We start from the raw sequence: 16521 nt of genomic DNA, 5'->3' as shown, positions 1-16521 counted from the left end.
GGAGGTTGGCTCAGTGCAACGAGGGCAGGCCCCCGTCGAATGCCGGCTCGGGCCTTTGGAGAGACAGTTCTTTTTTCCCTACACCGCAGCTATCCGAGAGCTTCCCAGGTGCTCAGGGAATTCCGTTCTCGACTAAAGTCACCCTTCGCCCCCAGGGACTCCAGGTGTCTGGCATTTCACCTGGTTAGAGGTTGGCAGCCAAAGCTGGGGCACCCCGTGCTCAGGGAGGGCGAAGGGTCAGCGCTCCAATGTGGGCTTCACCTACAAGTCTGTCCGTGCCCCCACCGCACCCCTTCTTCGGCCGGGGAGCATCCCTCAGCACCCAAGGAGCCGGGAGAACTCACACAGGTGGCCATCAATCAATCATTCAATTAATCAATTGTATTTATTGAGCACTTACTGTGTGCAGAGCACTGTACTAAGCGCTTGGGAAGTCCAAGTTGGCAACATATAGAGACAGTCCCTACCCAACAGTGGGCTCACAGTCTAAAAAGGGGAGACAGAGAACAAAACCAAACATACTAACAAAATAAAATAAATAGAATAGATATGTCATCATCATCAATAATACTTATTGAGCTCTTACTGTGTGCAGAGCACTGTACTAAGCGCTTGGGAAGTCCAAGCTGGCAACATATAGAGACGGTCCCTACCCAACAGTGGACTCACAGTCTAAAAGGGGGAGATGGAGAACAAAACCAAACATACTAACAAAATAAAATAGAATAGATATGTACAAGTAAAATGAATAGAGTAATAAATATGTACAAACATATATACAGGTGCTGTGGGGAAGGGAAGGAGGTAAGATGGGGGGATGGAGAGGGGGGCGAGGGGGAGAGGAAGGAAGGGGCTCAGTCTGGGAAGGCCTCCTGGAGGAGGTGAGCTCTCAGTAGGGCCTTGAAGGGAGGCACTACAGCAACTAGAAATGATTGATAAGCCCCCTCTCCACCCCCCACATCACCCCTTTCCTTAGCCAGGGTATCAGCATCACCTTCCCTAAGAGCACTGCAGGTCCTGGAGAGAAGTGAGAGACTTGAGCCCACTGTTGGGTAGGGACCGTCTCTATATGTTGCCAATTTGTACTTCCCAAGCGCTTAGTACAGTGCTCTGCACACGGTAAGCGCTCAATAAATACGATTGATTGATTGATTGGCCTGGAGGGGCTTGGGAGCCTGGACTGCTTCACTAGGCGGGAGGTTGGTTTCAGCGGGAGGATAATTCCCAGCTGGAGATGGGAAGAGCTGGAAATCCTGCAGGGGCCCAGATCACGGCGCTGAATCAGATTGGCAAGAAGTGACACCTGTGGTCCCATTCATTCATTCATTCATTCATTCATTCATTCATTCATTCAATCAGCAACTTAGGGTGCAACTAGGCTTCTGCAGCAGGGCAACCCAAAAAGGGGCCGAGGCTCTTCTGCTTCAATCAATCAATCAATCAATCAAACGTATTTATTGAGCGCTTACTGTGTGCAGAGCACTGTACTAAGCGCTTGGGAAGTACAAGTTGGCAACACAACTTCAACTTCACAGCCAGCTTCAATGCTGGCTCACAATGGGTTTGCCAAAGCAACACCCCCTTCACCTCCACGCTGCAGCCCCTCAAGGTGAAACCAAAGGCCGCCGGGACCCGAGGGTCACCCGAACTCCACCAAGAAAACTCCACAGTCTTCTAGACTGTGAGCCCACTGTTGGGTGATCAATCAATCAATCAATCGTATTTACTGAGTGCTTACTGTGTGCAGAGCACTGTACTAAGCGCTTGGGAAGTACAGACAGTAAGACTGTGAGCCCCCCGTGGGACAACCTGATCACCTTGTAACCTCCCCAGTGCTTAGAACAGTGCTTTGCACAGAGTAAGCACTTAATAAATGCTATTATTATTATTATTATTATTATTATTATTATCTGAAGCCCAAGCAATATAAGCACAGCCAAAGGGGCCTCAAGGAGGGGACTCTGAGAAAGCTGAGAGATGGGAAGCAGTGTGGCTCACTGGAAAGAGCCCGGGCTTTGGAGCCAGAGGTCCTGGGTTCAAATCCCGCCTCTGCCGACAGCTGTGTGACTTTGGGCAAGCCACTTCACTTCTCTGGGCCTCAGTTCCCTCATCTGTAAAATGGGGATTAAGACTGTGAGCCCTCCCTGGGACAACCTGCTCACCTTGTAACCTCCCCAGAACAGTGCTCTGCACACAGTAAGCGCTCAATAAATACGATTGAATGAATGAATGCTTTACACATAGTAAGCGCTTAATAAATGCCATCATTATTATTATTATGATGATTATTTGGGGCAGGAGGGGCAGACGACTGTGGGTCCGTTGTTGGGTAGGAATGGTCTCTGTTGCCGAATTGTATTTCCAAGCGCTTAGTCCAGTGCTCTGCGCACAGTAAGCGCTCAATAAATACGATTGAATGAATGAATGGCAGAAAAAGGGAGAACCAAATTAAAGAATGGGCAGGAGCCAGAAGGGACAAAGCCAAGGTTTTGATATCCCTATAAAACTTCTGCCAGATTTTAACCCCCCCTTTCCACAAAAGCAGCATGGCATAGTGGACAGACTATGGGCCTGGGAGCCTGAAGGTTATGGGTTCGAATCCTGCCTCTGCCACTTTGCTGTGTGGCTTTGGGCAAGTTACTTCACTTCTCTGTGCCTCAGTTACCTCATCCGTAAAATGGGGCTTAAGACTGTGAGCCCCACGTGGGACAACCTGATCACCTTCTGTCTACCCCAGGGCGTAGAACAGTGCTTGGCACATAGTAAGCACTTAATCACCATAATTATTATTAATAACCCGGTTTCCTTGTATCTACCCCAGTGCTTAGAATGGTGTTTGGCACATAGTAAGCGCTTAACAAACACTAATTATTATTATTACTAACCCAATTGCTTGTATCTACCCCACGCTTAGAACGGTGCTTGACACATAGTAAGCACTTAAACACCATTATTATTATTAATAATAATAAACTGATTTGCTTGTATCTACCCCAGTGCTTAGAAAAATGTTTAGCACATAGTAAGCACTTAGTACCATAATAATAATTATTATTAGTAACCCAATTTGCTTGTATCTACTCCAGTGCTTAGAATGGTGCTTGACACATAGTAAGCACTTAAACACCATTATTATTATTATTATTATTATTATTATTATTAACCTGATTTGCTTGTATCTACCCCAGTGCTTAGAAAAATGCTTAGCACATAGTAAGCACTTAGTACTATAATAATAATTATTATTAATAACCCAATTTGCTTGTATCTACTCCAGCGCTTAAAATGGTGCTTGGCACATAGTAAGCACTTAAACACCATTATTATTATTATTATTATTATTATTAACCTGATTTGCTTGTATCTACCCCAGTGCTTAGCAAAATGCTTGGCACATAGTAAGCACTTAGTACCATAATAATAATAATTATTAATAACCCAATTTGCTTGTATCTACTCCAGTGCTTAGAATGGTGCTTGACACATAGTAAGCACTTAAACACCATTATTATTATTATTATTATTATTATTATTATTATTATTATTATTAACCTGACTTGCTTGTATCTACCCCAGTGCTTAGCAAAATGCTTGGCACACAGTAAGCACTTAGTATCATAATAATAATAATTATTAATAACCCAATTTTCTTGTATCTACTCCAGCGCTTAAAACGGGGCTTGGCACACAGTAAGCGCTTAACACTATTATTATTATTGTTGTTGTTGTTGTTGTTAATAACCCAATTGCTTGTATCTACCCCAGCTCTTAGAATGGTGTTTGGCACATAGTAAGTGCTTAAACATTATTATTATTACTATTATTATTAATAATAATAATAACCTGATTTGCTTGTATCTACCCCAGTGCCTAGAACAATTCTAGGCACATAGTAAGCACTTAATACCATAATCATTATTATTAATAACCCAATTTGCTTGTACCTACTCCAGTGCTTACAATGGTGATTGGCACATAGTAAGTGCTTAACACTATTATTATTATTATTATTATTATTATTATTGTTAATAACCCAATTGCTTGTATCTATCCCAGCACTTCGAATGGTGTTTGGCACATAGTAAGTGCTTAAACATTATTATTATTATTATTAATAACCTGATTTGCTTGTATCTACCCCAGTGCCTAGAACAATTCTAGGCACATAGTAAGCACTTAATACCATAATAATAATTATTATTAATAACCCAATTTTCTTGTACATACTTCAGCACTTAAAACGGTGCTTGGCACATAGTAAGTGCTTAACACTATTATTATTATTATTATTGTTAATAACCCAATTGCTTGCTATCTACCCAAGTGCTTAGAATGGTGTTTGGCACATAGTAAGTGCTTAAACATTATTATTATTATTATTGTTATTATTATTATTAATAACCTGATTTGCTTGTATCTACCCCAGTGCCTAGAACAGTTCTAGGCACACAATAAGCACTTAATACAATAATGATTATTATTAATAACCCAATTTGCTTGTATCTACTCCAGTGCTTAGAATGGTGCTTGACACACAGTAAGTGCTTAACACTATTATTATTATTATCATTGTTAATAACCCAATTGCTTGTTATCTACCCCAGCACTTAGAATGGTGCTTGGCACATAGTAAGTGCTTAACACTATTATTATTATCATCACTGTTAATAACCCAATTGCTTGTTATCTACCCCAGCGCTTAGAATGGTGTTTGGCACATAGTAAGTGCTTAAACATTGTTATTATTATTAATTCTTATTATTAATAAAAATAACCTGATTTGCTTGTATCTACCCCAGTGCCTAGAACAATTCTAGGCACATAGTAAGCGCTTAACACCATAATAATTATTATTATTAATAACCTGATTTGCTTGTATCTACCCCAGAGCTCAGAATGGCGTTTGGCACATAGTAAGTGCTTAAATACCATGATGATGATTATTATTACCATTAATAGCCCAATTTTCTTGTATCTATCCCAGCCCTTAGAACAGGGCCTGGCAAAGAGTAAGCACTTTCCAAATACCGTAATTATTACTAATTTTTAGACTGTGAGCCCACTATTGGGTAGGGACTGTCTCTCTATGTTGCCAACTTGGACTTCCCAAGCGTTTAGTACAGTGCTCTGCACACAGTAAGCGCTCAATAAATACGATTGATTGATTGATTATTACAACCAAGGCAGAGCTTGAAGAAGCTGACCTGGCTGTCAGCGCCCCCTGGTGGCATCCCGTGGCCATACAAGCACGTTTCACCGCATAGGCAGCAACGCTAACACACATTAAATCGCATTTATTGAGCGTTTACTGTGTGCAGAGCACTGTACTAAGCGCTTGGGAAGTCCAAGTCGGCCACACAGAGAGACGGTCCCTACCCAACAACGGGCTCACAGTCCAGAAGGGGGAGACGGACAACAAAACAAAGCATGGAGCCAGGTGTCAAAATCATCTGAACAAAGAGAATTATAGAAACACACGCATACACAATTAGGGAAGGCTTCTCAAAGTGTGTAGTGAGTGTCTCTGCCTGGTCCTCTTGCCCTTTTTCAAATCCCCCAGCCCAGAGGTCTCTCCACCTTCCAAGCCAACTAAAATTCCACCTCCTCCCTACCCCCCTCGCCCCTCTCCATCCCCCCCTTACATCCTTCCCTTCCCCACAACACCTGTATATATGTATATATGTCTGTACATATTTATTACTCTATTTATTTATTTTACTTGTACATACCTATTCTATTTATTTTATTTTGTTAGTATATTTGGTTTTGTTCTCTGTCTCCCCCTTTTATCATCATCATCTATATATCATCATCTATATATATCATCACCTATATATGTATATATGTCTGTACATATTTATTACTCTATTTTACTTGTACACATCTGTTCTATTTATTTTATTTTATTAGTATATTTGGTTTTGTTCTCTGACTCCCCCTTTCAGACTGTGAGCCCACTGTTGGGTAGGGACTGTCTCTATGTTGCCAACTTGTACTTCCCAAGCGCTTAGTACAGTGCTCTGCACACAGTAAGCGTTCAATAAATATGATTGATTGATTGATTGAAGTCTTCAATCAATGGTACTAGGGAGCATCAATAATTAATAATAATGGATTTATTAAGCGCTTACTATGTGCAAGGAACTGTTTTAAGTGCTGGAGAGGTTACAAGGTGATCAGGTTGTCCCACGTGGGGCTCACAGTCTTTTCATTCATTCATTCGTATTTATTGAGCGCTTACTGTGTGCAGAGCACTGTACTAAGTGCTTGGGAAGTACAAGCTGGCAACATATAGAGACGGTCCCTACCCAACAGCGGGCTCACGGTCTTAATCCCCATTTTACGGTTGAGGTAACCGAGGCACCGAGCATCAATCTTATTTATTGAGCGCTTACTGTGAGCCGAGCACTGTACTAAGCGCTTGGGAAGTCCAAGTTGGCAACATATAGAGACAGTCCCTACCCAACAGCGGGCTCACAGTTGAGAAGTTAAGTGACTTGCCCGAAGTCACACAGCTGACAAGCGGTGGAGTCAGGATATGAACCCGCGACCTCTGACTCCAAAGCCCGGGCTTTTTCCACTGAGTCACACTGCTTCTCAATCAATTAATTCCACCGTGCGGATGTCATCACCCCCACAACCACCTTTGGCACGTCTAGACACATTGATTTACATTGGGTGATCTACTCATCACTCCACTCTGTTCTGCCGTTACTGTTGTACCAGCTTTCCCCTCCAGCTCCCACTGTATGTATGACGCCTACCTGCCCACCTCCATCCATCCTTCCTTCTGCCCGGTAGAGTGGAATCAATCAATCAATCAATCAATCGTATTTATTGAGCGCTTACTATGTGCAGAGTACTGTACTAAGCGCTTGGGAAGTACAAATTGGCAACACATAGAGACAGTCCCTACCCAACAGTGGGCTCACAGTCTAAAAGGGGGAGACAGAGAACAGAACCAAACATAGCAACAAAATAAAATAAATAGGATAGAAATGTACAAGTAAAATAAATAAATAAATAAATAGAGTAATAAATATGTTATAGTGGAAGCTCCCTGCGGGCAGGAGCTTTGCCTCATCCTTGGGGACCGCTCTCCCGGGTGCCTTGTTCAGAGCTCCGCACCCAGTACAAACCCAAGAGATACCATTGTCTATCGCCTAAAGGAACGGGACACCCTAAGGTGTCAGTTTCATAAAATAAACCATTCTGTCAGGAATTCGGACAGATAGAGGATGATGAACACAACCAAGGGCTCATGAGAAAGGCCTACGTTCATGCATCTCACTTGGATCATGTGGTCCCGTGGCCACAATATCATGAACAGCCTTGTTCTTTCTAATTAAGATATTCATGGTCTATAGCAAGTTCAGGGGAGGACGGTGCAAGCGAGGACTAATGACAGTAAAATTTCTTTAGGGGTGGGGGAGGAATAAGAGGAGGGAAAGGAGAGAAAAAAGGCGAAGAAGAGAGGGTAGATGAGGGAAGAAGTGCGGGACCTTTCCCCCTTATCTCTTTTTCTCTCCCTCCCATTCTTCCTTTCTTCCCTGATGATTTCACGATCCCCTCCATGCCCCTCCACCCTTGTCCTCCGGACTGGCTCAAGATCAAAACCGAAAAAAAAAAAATCTTCACCTTAGAGAACCGATCGAATCCGAGGTCGGGCTTTATTCTAAGTCACAGCAGAAGTTCGCATCCGTTTTAGTGGGTTTTTTTCTGTTTTTACACTGTGGCATTTGAATGGATTGATACATTAAAAGAGTTAATACGTGAAAACGACACACATGTTAAAAAGAAACAGGCGTCCAGACGTCCGAAGGACAGGCGTTCTGAGAAGGCGGTCTGTCTGGTTTCGATTCGACCGTGAATCTGGAGAAGAGCAGCCTGGGCTAGAAGTGTGGTTGTGTTACCAACTTCTGCTCATCCTTCTCCACAAAATTCATACAGTATCCAGAATTCTAGACCCTGACATTAAAAACCTCACAAAATTCACTCCTCCCCAACCCCCGCGTCCCCAAATTGCAAAAAGTCTCAACACTTGTGAATCTAGAGTGACTGACACTCCTGCTGGGAAAAACACTACATCTGAAATCAGTCCTGAAGGCAACAAGTTTGTTTTTTGTTTTTTTTAAAAAAAGATCCACCCCAAAATCAGGCATCGATCAAGCTGGGGGAGAGCTTCGATCTTAATATAAGACCCGGAGAGTCGATCGGGACATCGGGCAAGCGGTAGACACCCCGCAGCGGCTCTGAGCAGGGAAACGGTCAACACGACAAAGGAAGCAGGTGTCACTGGGCCGAGGGGGAAGCCGTGGGAACCCAAGCGTCCCATCGTGTGATTTCAAAAGCACCTCAAATCGCACCCACACAAGTCCCAATCATGCCACATGACGTGAGGCGTCCACACGCTAAGATAACCGTCCCATTCCCTCCAGCGTAACATGGCTGGCCAATTCATGATCAAGGCATGATCCACCCATCCTTCGAAGCGTTTCCGAAGCAAAGCCACGAGGGGAGGAGGGGAGGGTGAACGCGGTCTCCAGGAAAAGCACTTGCTCTCCCTTGCTGGAAAAACCACGTCAGGTCAAGCGATGTTGTTCGAGATACAACTCGGCAGGAAAGTGGCGAAATCCGTAGTTCTTAAAAATTGGCAATTACTCTGCTTGGAGTAAAATCGTTGGAAGAGGTATGCTTGTCAGTAGGTGGAATGTTAGCTGTTCATTGCTCGTCTTCGCAGTGTGCATGAATGACGGCTGCATAGATATGTTTTCAGTGAAACACTTAACAAAAAACTACAACCCCCCCCGCCCCCCAAAAAATTACCATTAATGAATAACCGTACTTTGTCCACATGAAACATGGTTTAAAAAAGTGGCCTGGTAGTTCCATTTGCATCCATGATTCTGGTTTCTCACAGCTAAAGGAAAAATGGTAGAAATCAATTCAAAAACAAAAACAAAATCTTCACGACGATTGCACTGGACTTCACGAGTCAGCTCAGTGGTTTAGAGGGGGAAAAAAAAAACCACACACAAAAAACTCACATCCACTAGGAAAACCTGAAAAATTAAAGTAGGATACAAAACCATGGTTTGTAAACATCAGTCGGCGGGCTCTACAGATTCCTTGGGGCCATGGGATGAAATGGACCGTCTGTTTGGGAGCCCCATTCTCCCGCCCATAGGAGAAGCTTGGGTCCAGAGTCACAGATCCATAGACACCTCCCCATGTCAGGGTCTCGGTTTTCCTAGGCGGGGGCAGGGATCTCCACACCCTAACCCGGTCTCCCCAGCCCCGCTTCCCAAAGGGAGAGCACCCCGGTTGGGAGCCCAGGCCCCGACGGCGTCATAAGTGTCGGATGATGTCGGAGGAATTCAGGTACAAGTATTTCCAGATGGCATAGTAATGGACGGCGGCAGCCGTGGCCACGAACAGGTGCCAGATGGCGTGCGCGAAGGGGATGATGCCGTCGCTCTTGAAGAACACAACCCCCAGACAGTAGATCAGCCCCCCCCAGGCCAGCTCCTCGAGGCCCTCAGTGTTACTCTGTTGGGTAGAAAGAGATGAGGTCAGAAGAGTGAGCCCCCGCCCGACCATCCCGATGTCTAAGCCCCCAGAGTTCACAAAGCAATTCATTCATTCAATCACATTTATTGAGCGCTTACGGTGTGCTGAGCACTGTACCAAGTGCTTGGGAAGTACAAGTCGGTAACACCATCATCAATCGTATTTATTGAGCGCTTACTGTGTGCAAAGCACTGTACTAAGCGCTTGGGAAGTACAAATTGGTAACATATAGAGATAGTCCCTACCCAACAGTGGGCTCACATATAGAGACGGTCCCTACCCAACAACGGGCTCACAGTCTAGAAGGGGGAGACAGACAACAAAACAGGTGGACAGGCGTCAAAATCGTCAGAACAAATAGAATTAATGGAAAGAGCCCGGGCTTTGGAGGCAGAGGTCATGGGTTCAGATTCCGGCTCCGCTACTTGTCAGCCGTGTGACTTTGGGCAAGTCACTTCACTTCTCTGGGCCTCAGTTACCTCTTCTGTAAAATGGGGATTAAGACTGTGAGCCCCCTTGGGACAACCTGATCACCATGTAACTTCCCCAGTGCTCAGAACAGTGCTTTGCACATAGTAAGTGCTTAATAAATGCCATTATTATTGTTATTATTAGTTAAAGCTATATGCACAGCATTAACAAAATAAATAGTATATATGTACAGGTAATAGAGTAATAAATCTGTACAAATATATATATACAGGTGCTGTGAAGAGGGAAGTAGGACAGGGTGGATGGGGAGGAGGAGAGGAAAAAGCGGGCTCCGTCTGGGAAGGCCTCTTGGAGGAGGTGAGCTCTCAGTAGGGCTTTGAAGGGAGGAAGAGAGCTAGCTTGGCGGATGTGTGGAGGGAGGGCATTCATTCCAGGCCAGGGGAAGGACGTGGGCCGGGGGTTGACGGCGGAACAGGAGAGAATGAGGTACAGTGAGATTAGCGGCAGAGGAGCGGAGGGTGCGGGCTGGGCTGGAGAAGGAGAGAAGGGAGGTGAGGAAGGAGGGGGTGAGGTGATGGACAGCCTTGAAGCCGAGAGTGAGTTTTTGCCTGATTCGTAGATTGACAGGCAGCCACTGGAGATTTTTGAGGAGGGGAGTAACATGCCCAGAGCGTTTCTGCACAAAGATAATCCGGGCAGCACAGTGAAGTATAGAATCAGGTGGGGAGAGCAAGGAGGATGGGAGATCAGAGAGGAGGCCGATGCAGTAATCCAGTCGGGATAGGATGAGAGATTGAACCAGCAAGGCAGCGGTTTGCATGGAGAGGAAAGGGCGGCCAACTCTACCCCTTGGGAACTCATTTACACCTCCTCAGCTCGGATATAGAGCTATACGGGAGAAGCACTGTGGATTAGTGAGTCAGAAGAAAATGGGTTTTAATCCCAGCTCTGCCACTTGTCTGCTGTGTGACCTTGGGCAAGTCACTTCATTTCTCTGTGCTTCAGTTCCCTCATCTGTAAAATGGGGATTAAGACTGTGAGCCCTATGTGGGACAAAGACCGTATCCAACCCGATTACCTGCTTATCTACCGCAGCACTCAAAACAGTGCCTGGCACATAGTAAGACTTTAACAAATACCACAATTTAATAATATGTGCATCCTCCTTTGTTTTGACCTCTCTAGCTGTATATTTTTACTTTTGTCTTGCCTGTTTGGGAGGTAGAAAATAATCGAGTGACATTCCCTCCCCACAAGAGGCTTTCTCTCTAGCATCCAGTAGGTGCTCAGTAAATGCTACTATTATTCACTTCACGCCTCCTCGACTGGACTGTTCATGCTAACGACAGGAGGAAGCTGGTAGATCCAGAGTATGGATTTGACTCTGTTCAAGTTGGATAGTTTTTCATTGCTGGGCCTAAATCAGGAGCACCAAATTTTGTTTTGGCTCACAAGAGCAATTTCAGCCTTGCTAGATGTTTCTACTCCTTGCATAATCCAGGGGAAAAGCAAAAACCAAGGAGTAGCATGGCTCAGTGGAAAGAGCTCGGGCTTGCAAGGCAGAGGACCCGAGCTCTGATCCCAGCTTCACTCCTCGCCTGCTGTGTGATCTTGGGCAAGTCACTTCACTTCTCTGGGCCTCAGCTTCCTTATCTATAAAATGGGAATTCAATACCCGTTCCCCCTCCTACTTAGACTCTGAGCCCCACATGGGACAGGGACTGTGGCTGATGATCCCACTTGCATCTACTCTGGCACTTAAAACAGTGCTTGCACAAAATAAGAAGTCGCGTGGCTCAGTGGAAAAGCACGGGCTTTGGAGTCAGAGGTCATGGGTTCAAATCTCAGCTCTGTCAGCTGTGTGACTTTGGACAAGTCACTTAATAATAATAATAATGACATTTATTAAGTGCTTACTATGTGCAAAGCACTGTTCTAAGTGCTGGGGTAGATACAAAGTAATCTTGTCCCACGTGGGACTCACAGACTTAATCCCCATTTTACAGATGAGGTAATTGAGGCACGGAGAAGTTAAGTGACTTGCCCAAAGTCACACAGCTGACAAGTGGCGGAGCCGGGATTTGAACCCATGACCTCTGACTCCAAAGCCCGGGCTCTTTCCACTGAGCCACGCTGCTTCTCTAAACTTAACTTCTCTGTGCCTCAGTTCCCTCATCTGTAATATGGGGATTAAGACTGTGAGCCCCCTGTGGGACAACCTGATCACCTTGTAACCTCCCCAGGGCTTAGAACAGTCCTTTGCACATAGTAAGCGCTTAATAAATGCCATTATTATTATTATTATGTTAATAATAATAATAAAATAAGTGCTTAACAGACATAATAATTACAGTAAAACCCCGGATACTTCTTAGGCCCCTCAGTGTCACACTCAGGGGTGGTTTACGAATGAAGTTGGGCGGGGGCGTGCAGGAGCTCAGTGAGATTCTGTTCTGTGACCACAAATTCTACCCATTCTCCCCACCAGCAGTCTCGCAAGACATGTGAGCGTGGATGGCTCAGCGCCAACCACGACCACGACCGCAAACACAACTCCACAGTACATCCTGCTGAAGGTGGGTCACGCCTTTCCCCTCTTCACTCCTGGGGTCCGAGCAAGACCCTCCAACATGGCCAGGGGCAAAGAAAAGCCAGCCAAGGGCCATATCCTCACGGACTCAGAGTACCCCTCAATCACGGACACAGCCTCACTGCCGGACCACTCTACTGCTCCTCTCAATCAATCAATCAATCAATCGCATTTATTGAGCGCTTACTGTGTGCAGAGCACTGTACTAAGCGCTTGGGAAGTACAAGTTGGCAACATATACAGTCCCTACCCAACAGTGGGCTCACAGTCTAAAAGGGGGAGACAGAGAACAAAACCAAACATACTAACAAAATAAAATAAATAGAATAGACATGTACAAGTAAAATAAATAGAGTAATAAATATGTACAAACATATATACAGGTATATATGATTTTGATTTACCCAGAATGTCCCACCACCCAATTCATCACCACCTGGCAGAAGTTGGCCTTTCTTTCTCCTTCGAAGGCTGGCCCCGATAGAACCCAGAGCGGATTTGTCCCACTGAGTCAGTTTCTGATGTCGTGACCCAAACACGACACACACGTTTACACCTCAGAGACAAGTAGGCTTCCTTTTCAAAACATTCTCACTCTGTCCGTTTTAAAGCCGGGAATCCTTTGGAGGGGCTTGGGATTTGTTTTGCAGGACAGGAGAAGACTTAAGTGTTCATTGGGGGCTTTTCAATAACCCAAATTAAAGCCAGTGTCTGGGCTATCCAATCAAAGTCATCTATTGCAGAGAAGCAGCGTGGCTCAGTGGAAAGAGCACGGGCTTTGGAGTGAGAAGTCATGGGTTCAAATCTCTGCTCCGCCAATTGTCAGCTGTGTGACTTTGGGCAAGTCACTTAGAGCCTCTGGGCACCAGTGACCTCATCTGTAAAATGGGGATGAAGACTGTGAGCCCCCCGTGGGACAACTTGATCACCTTGTAACCTCCCCAGCGCTTAGAACAGTGCTTGGCACATAGTAAGTGCTTAATAAATGCCATTATTATTATTATTATTATTGAGTACTTACTATGTGCAGAGCACTGTAGTAAGCACTTGGGAGGGTATAATGCCACAGAATTACCCCATTAGAGGTAGATAGCTTTGGACGACTTCAGCCCATATGTAAAGCTGTTCTACAGGGTTTTTTAAATATTCAAATAAAGATTAAATTTTAATAACTCAAACATTTTTATTTTATAATAAATAAATAATAATTGGGGTGATGCCATCCCAGCTCCGCCAATTGTCTGCTGAGTGACCTTGGGCAAGACATTTCACTTCTCTGGGCCTCAGTTACCTCATCTATAAAATAAGGATTAAGATTGTGAGCCCAACTTGGAACAACCTGCTCATCTTGTATCTACCCCAGCGTTTAGAACAGTGCTTGGCACATAGTAAATGCTTAAAAAATACCATAATTATTATTATTATTATTTCATCACTATCTTCTCCTTACAATGCCAGGTCTCCCCCACTGCTTATCTCTAAATAGGTAAGCAGCAAGCTGGGTAAAGCCATTTAATAATAATAACGTCGGTATTTGTTAAGGGCTTACTATGTGCCAAACGTTGTTCTAAGCGTTGGGGGGGATACACGGTAATCAAGGTTGTCCCACGTGGGGCTCATAGTCTTAATCCCCATGTTCCAGATGAGGTAACTGAGGCACAGAGAAGTTAAGTGACTTGCCCAAAGTCACAGAGCTGAAAATTGGCAGAGCCGGGATTTGCACCCATGACCTCTGACTCCAAAGCCCGGGCTCTTTCCACTGAGCCACGCTGCTTCTCTAATCCCACTTGCCTCAAATCCCTGGAGGCTGCGGACCTCGGGCCACATGGTTCCTTGTAATTATCCTGAGACCACCAGGTTTCCCCGCACCAACCCCGTCCTGGGATAGCTGAGCAGGCCAGGGCTGTTTCTTTGCAGTGGTGGTGAGAGGAGTAATGGACTCCTTTAGAAAGGCGCTCACAACATCTCCAGTGATCACAAAGAGGTTCATACGTCCTTGTGTGCAGATTTCCCACCGAGGTCAGAAAATGAAAGACTTGGCTGAGTTTTAGACCCACTGCCCCACTTCGCTGCGGGCACACTCTCAGCTTAACCCTTCCTCAAATCCCTCGATGGAAACAGAAATCCCAAGTCTCCAGGAGAGACACAGAGAGGACACGGATCCACGGTGGGGCTGCACAGCCTGGCGGCAAGAGCCCTCGGCTGAGAGTCGTGGGTTCTCGTCCCGGCTCTGCCCGCTACCCGCTCTGTGACGTTGGGCAAGTTACGGAACTTCTCTGTACCTCAGGTGACTCAACAGTGAAATGGGGATGAAATCCCCAGTCTCCCACTCTCTTAGACCAGTAGCTCAGTGTGGGATAGGGACTGTGTCCGCTATTCTGATTCTCTTTCATTCATTCAATCAGTTTTCTTGAGCACTTACTATGTGCAAAGCACTGGACTAACTCCGTGGGAAAGTACAATATAACAATAAACAGACATCCATCCCAGTTCTCGGCATCGAATGAGCACTTAACCGATTCCATTAACATCAGTGAGTGCAGAACACTAAACTAAGACTTTGAGTCCGTAAAATGGAGGTAGCAAAAATGATCCCTGCTCCCAAGGAGCTTGCCACCTGGTGAAAAAGAATGCCTGAGCTGGCGGTGAAGGAGCAAACACAGAGCTCTCTATAATAATAATAATAATGATGGCATTTATTAAGCGCTTACAATGTGCAAAGCACTGTTCTAAGCGCTGAGGAGGTGACAAGGTGATCAGGTTGTCCCACGGGGGGCTCACAGTCTTAATCCCCGTTTTACAGATGAGGCAACTGAGGCCCAGAGAAGTTAAGTGACTTGCCCAAAGTCACACAGCTGACAATTGGTGGAGTCGGGATTTGAACCCATGATCTCTGACTCCAAAGCCCATGCTCTTTCCAGTGAGCCATGCTGCTTCTCTATGAGAACCGTCACATTTCATACCATTGATGTCACGACGACAGCAGGAGAAAACCCCATGGTCAGGTAGAAAAGGAGCTCGACCACCTTATACCTGGAGAGATAAGGTACAAACAAAGTGAAATGCACGGGGCTGCCAACTGGATGAATTTTTTTCAGAAAAGGATCGAGAGTTCTGGTTAATTTGGTAGGAAGCACTGCCCGTACGGGGGCCCACAAACAGTCCCCAGCAAAAACCCCTCAAGATTGACGGCTGGTGTTTCTCCCAGAATAATAATAATAATTATGGTACTTGTTAAGCACTTACTGTGTGCCAAGCACTGTTCTAATTGCTGGGGTAGACACAATTTCATCAGGGTGGGCATTGTCCTTGTTCCACATGGGGCTCAGACTCTTAATCCCCATTTTAATCCCGGCTCTGCCACTGTATATATGTTTGTACATATTTATTACTCTATTTTACTTGTACATATCTATTCTATTTATTTTATTTTGTTAGTATGTTTGCTTTTGTTCTCTGTCTCCCCCTTTTAGACTGTGAGCCCACTGTTGGGTAGGGACTGTCTCTATATGTTGCCAACTTGTACTTCCCAAGCGCTTAGTACAGTGCTCTGCACACAGTAAGCACTCAATAAATACGATTGATTGATTGATTGTCAGCTCTGTGACTTTGAGCAAGTCACTTGACTTCTCTGTGCCTCAGTTACCTCATCTGTAAAAAGGGAATGAAGACTGTGAGCTCCATGTGGGACAACGCGATTACCTTGTATCCCCCCCGGCGCTTAACAAATACTATCATTGTTATTTTACAGATGAGGTAAATGAGGCCCAGAGAAGTGAAATGACTTACCCAAGGTCACCCAGCAGACATGTGTCAGAGTCAGGATTGGAACCCGGGTCCTTCTGAGTCCCAGGCCCGTGCTCTGTCCATGATCTTTTCTTACCAGTAAGTGGACACACAGCACCTACGATCATACTTATTTCTCCCCG

At 45.1% G+C, this 16521-nt stretch overlaps 1 protein-coding gene across 4 annotated transcripts in view; it reads right to left on the bottom strand.

The window, feature by feature from the left end:
* Positions 1-7651: 7651 nt before the first annotated feature.
* MMD (monocyte to macrophage differentiation associated) overlaps positions 7652-16521 on the bottom strand; it is a 67581-nt gene continuing 58711 nt past the window's right edge. For all 4 annotated transcript variants that reach the window (XM_038757384.1, XM_038757382.1, XM_038757381.1 and 1 more), the window contains exons 6-7: positions 15556-15625; positions 7652-9549 (exon numbers count right to left, since the gene is read on the bottom strand). In XM_038757384.1, the coding sequence (XP_038613312.1) occupies positions 9349-9549; positions 15556-15625 (271 nt within the window). In that variant the 3' untranslated portion in view covers positions 7652-9348. The remainder of the gene's footprint in view (positions 9550-15555; positions 15626-16521) is intronic.

The sequence above is a fragment of the Tachyglossus aculeatus genome, chromosome 15 (assembly GCF_015852505.1).
Source record: "Tachyglossus aculeatus isolate mTacAcu1 chromosome 15, mTacAcu1.pri, whole genome shotgun sequence".
NCBI lineage: Eukaryota > Metazoa > Chordata > Mammalia > Monotremata > Tachyglossidae > Tachyglossus > Tachyglossus aculeatus.
The sequence above is the reverse complement of the archived record's forward strand: the minus strand, read 5'-3'. Positions and strand labels throughout refer to the sequence as shown.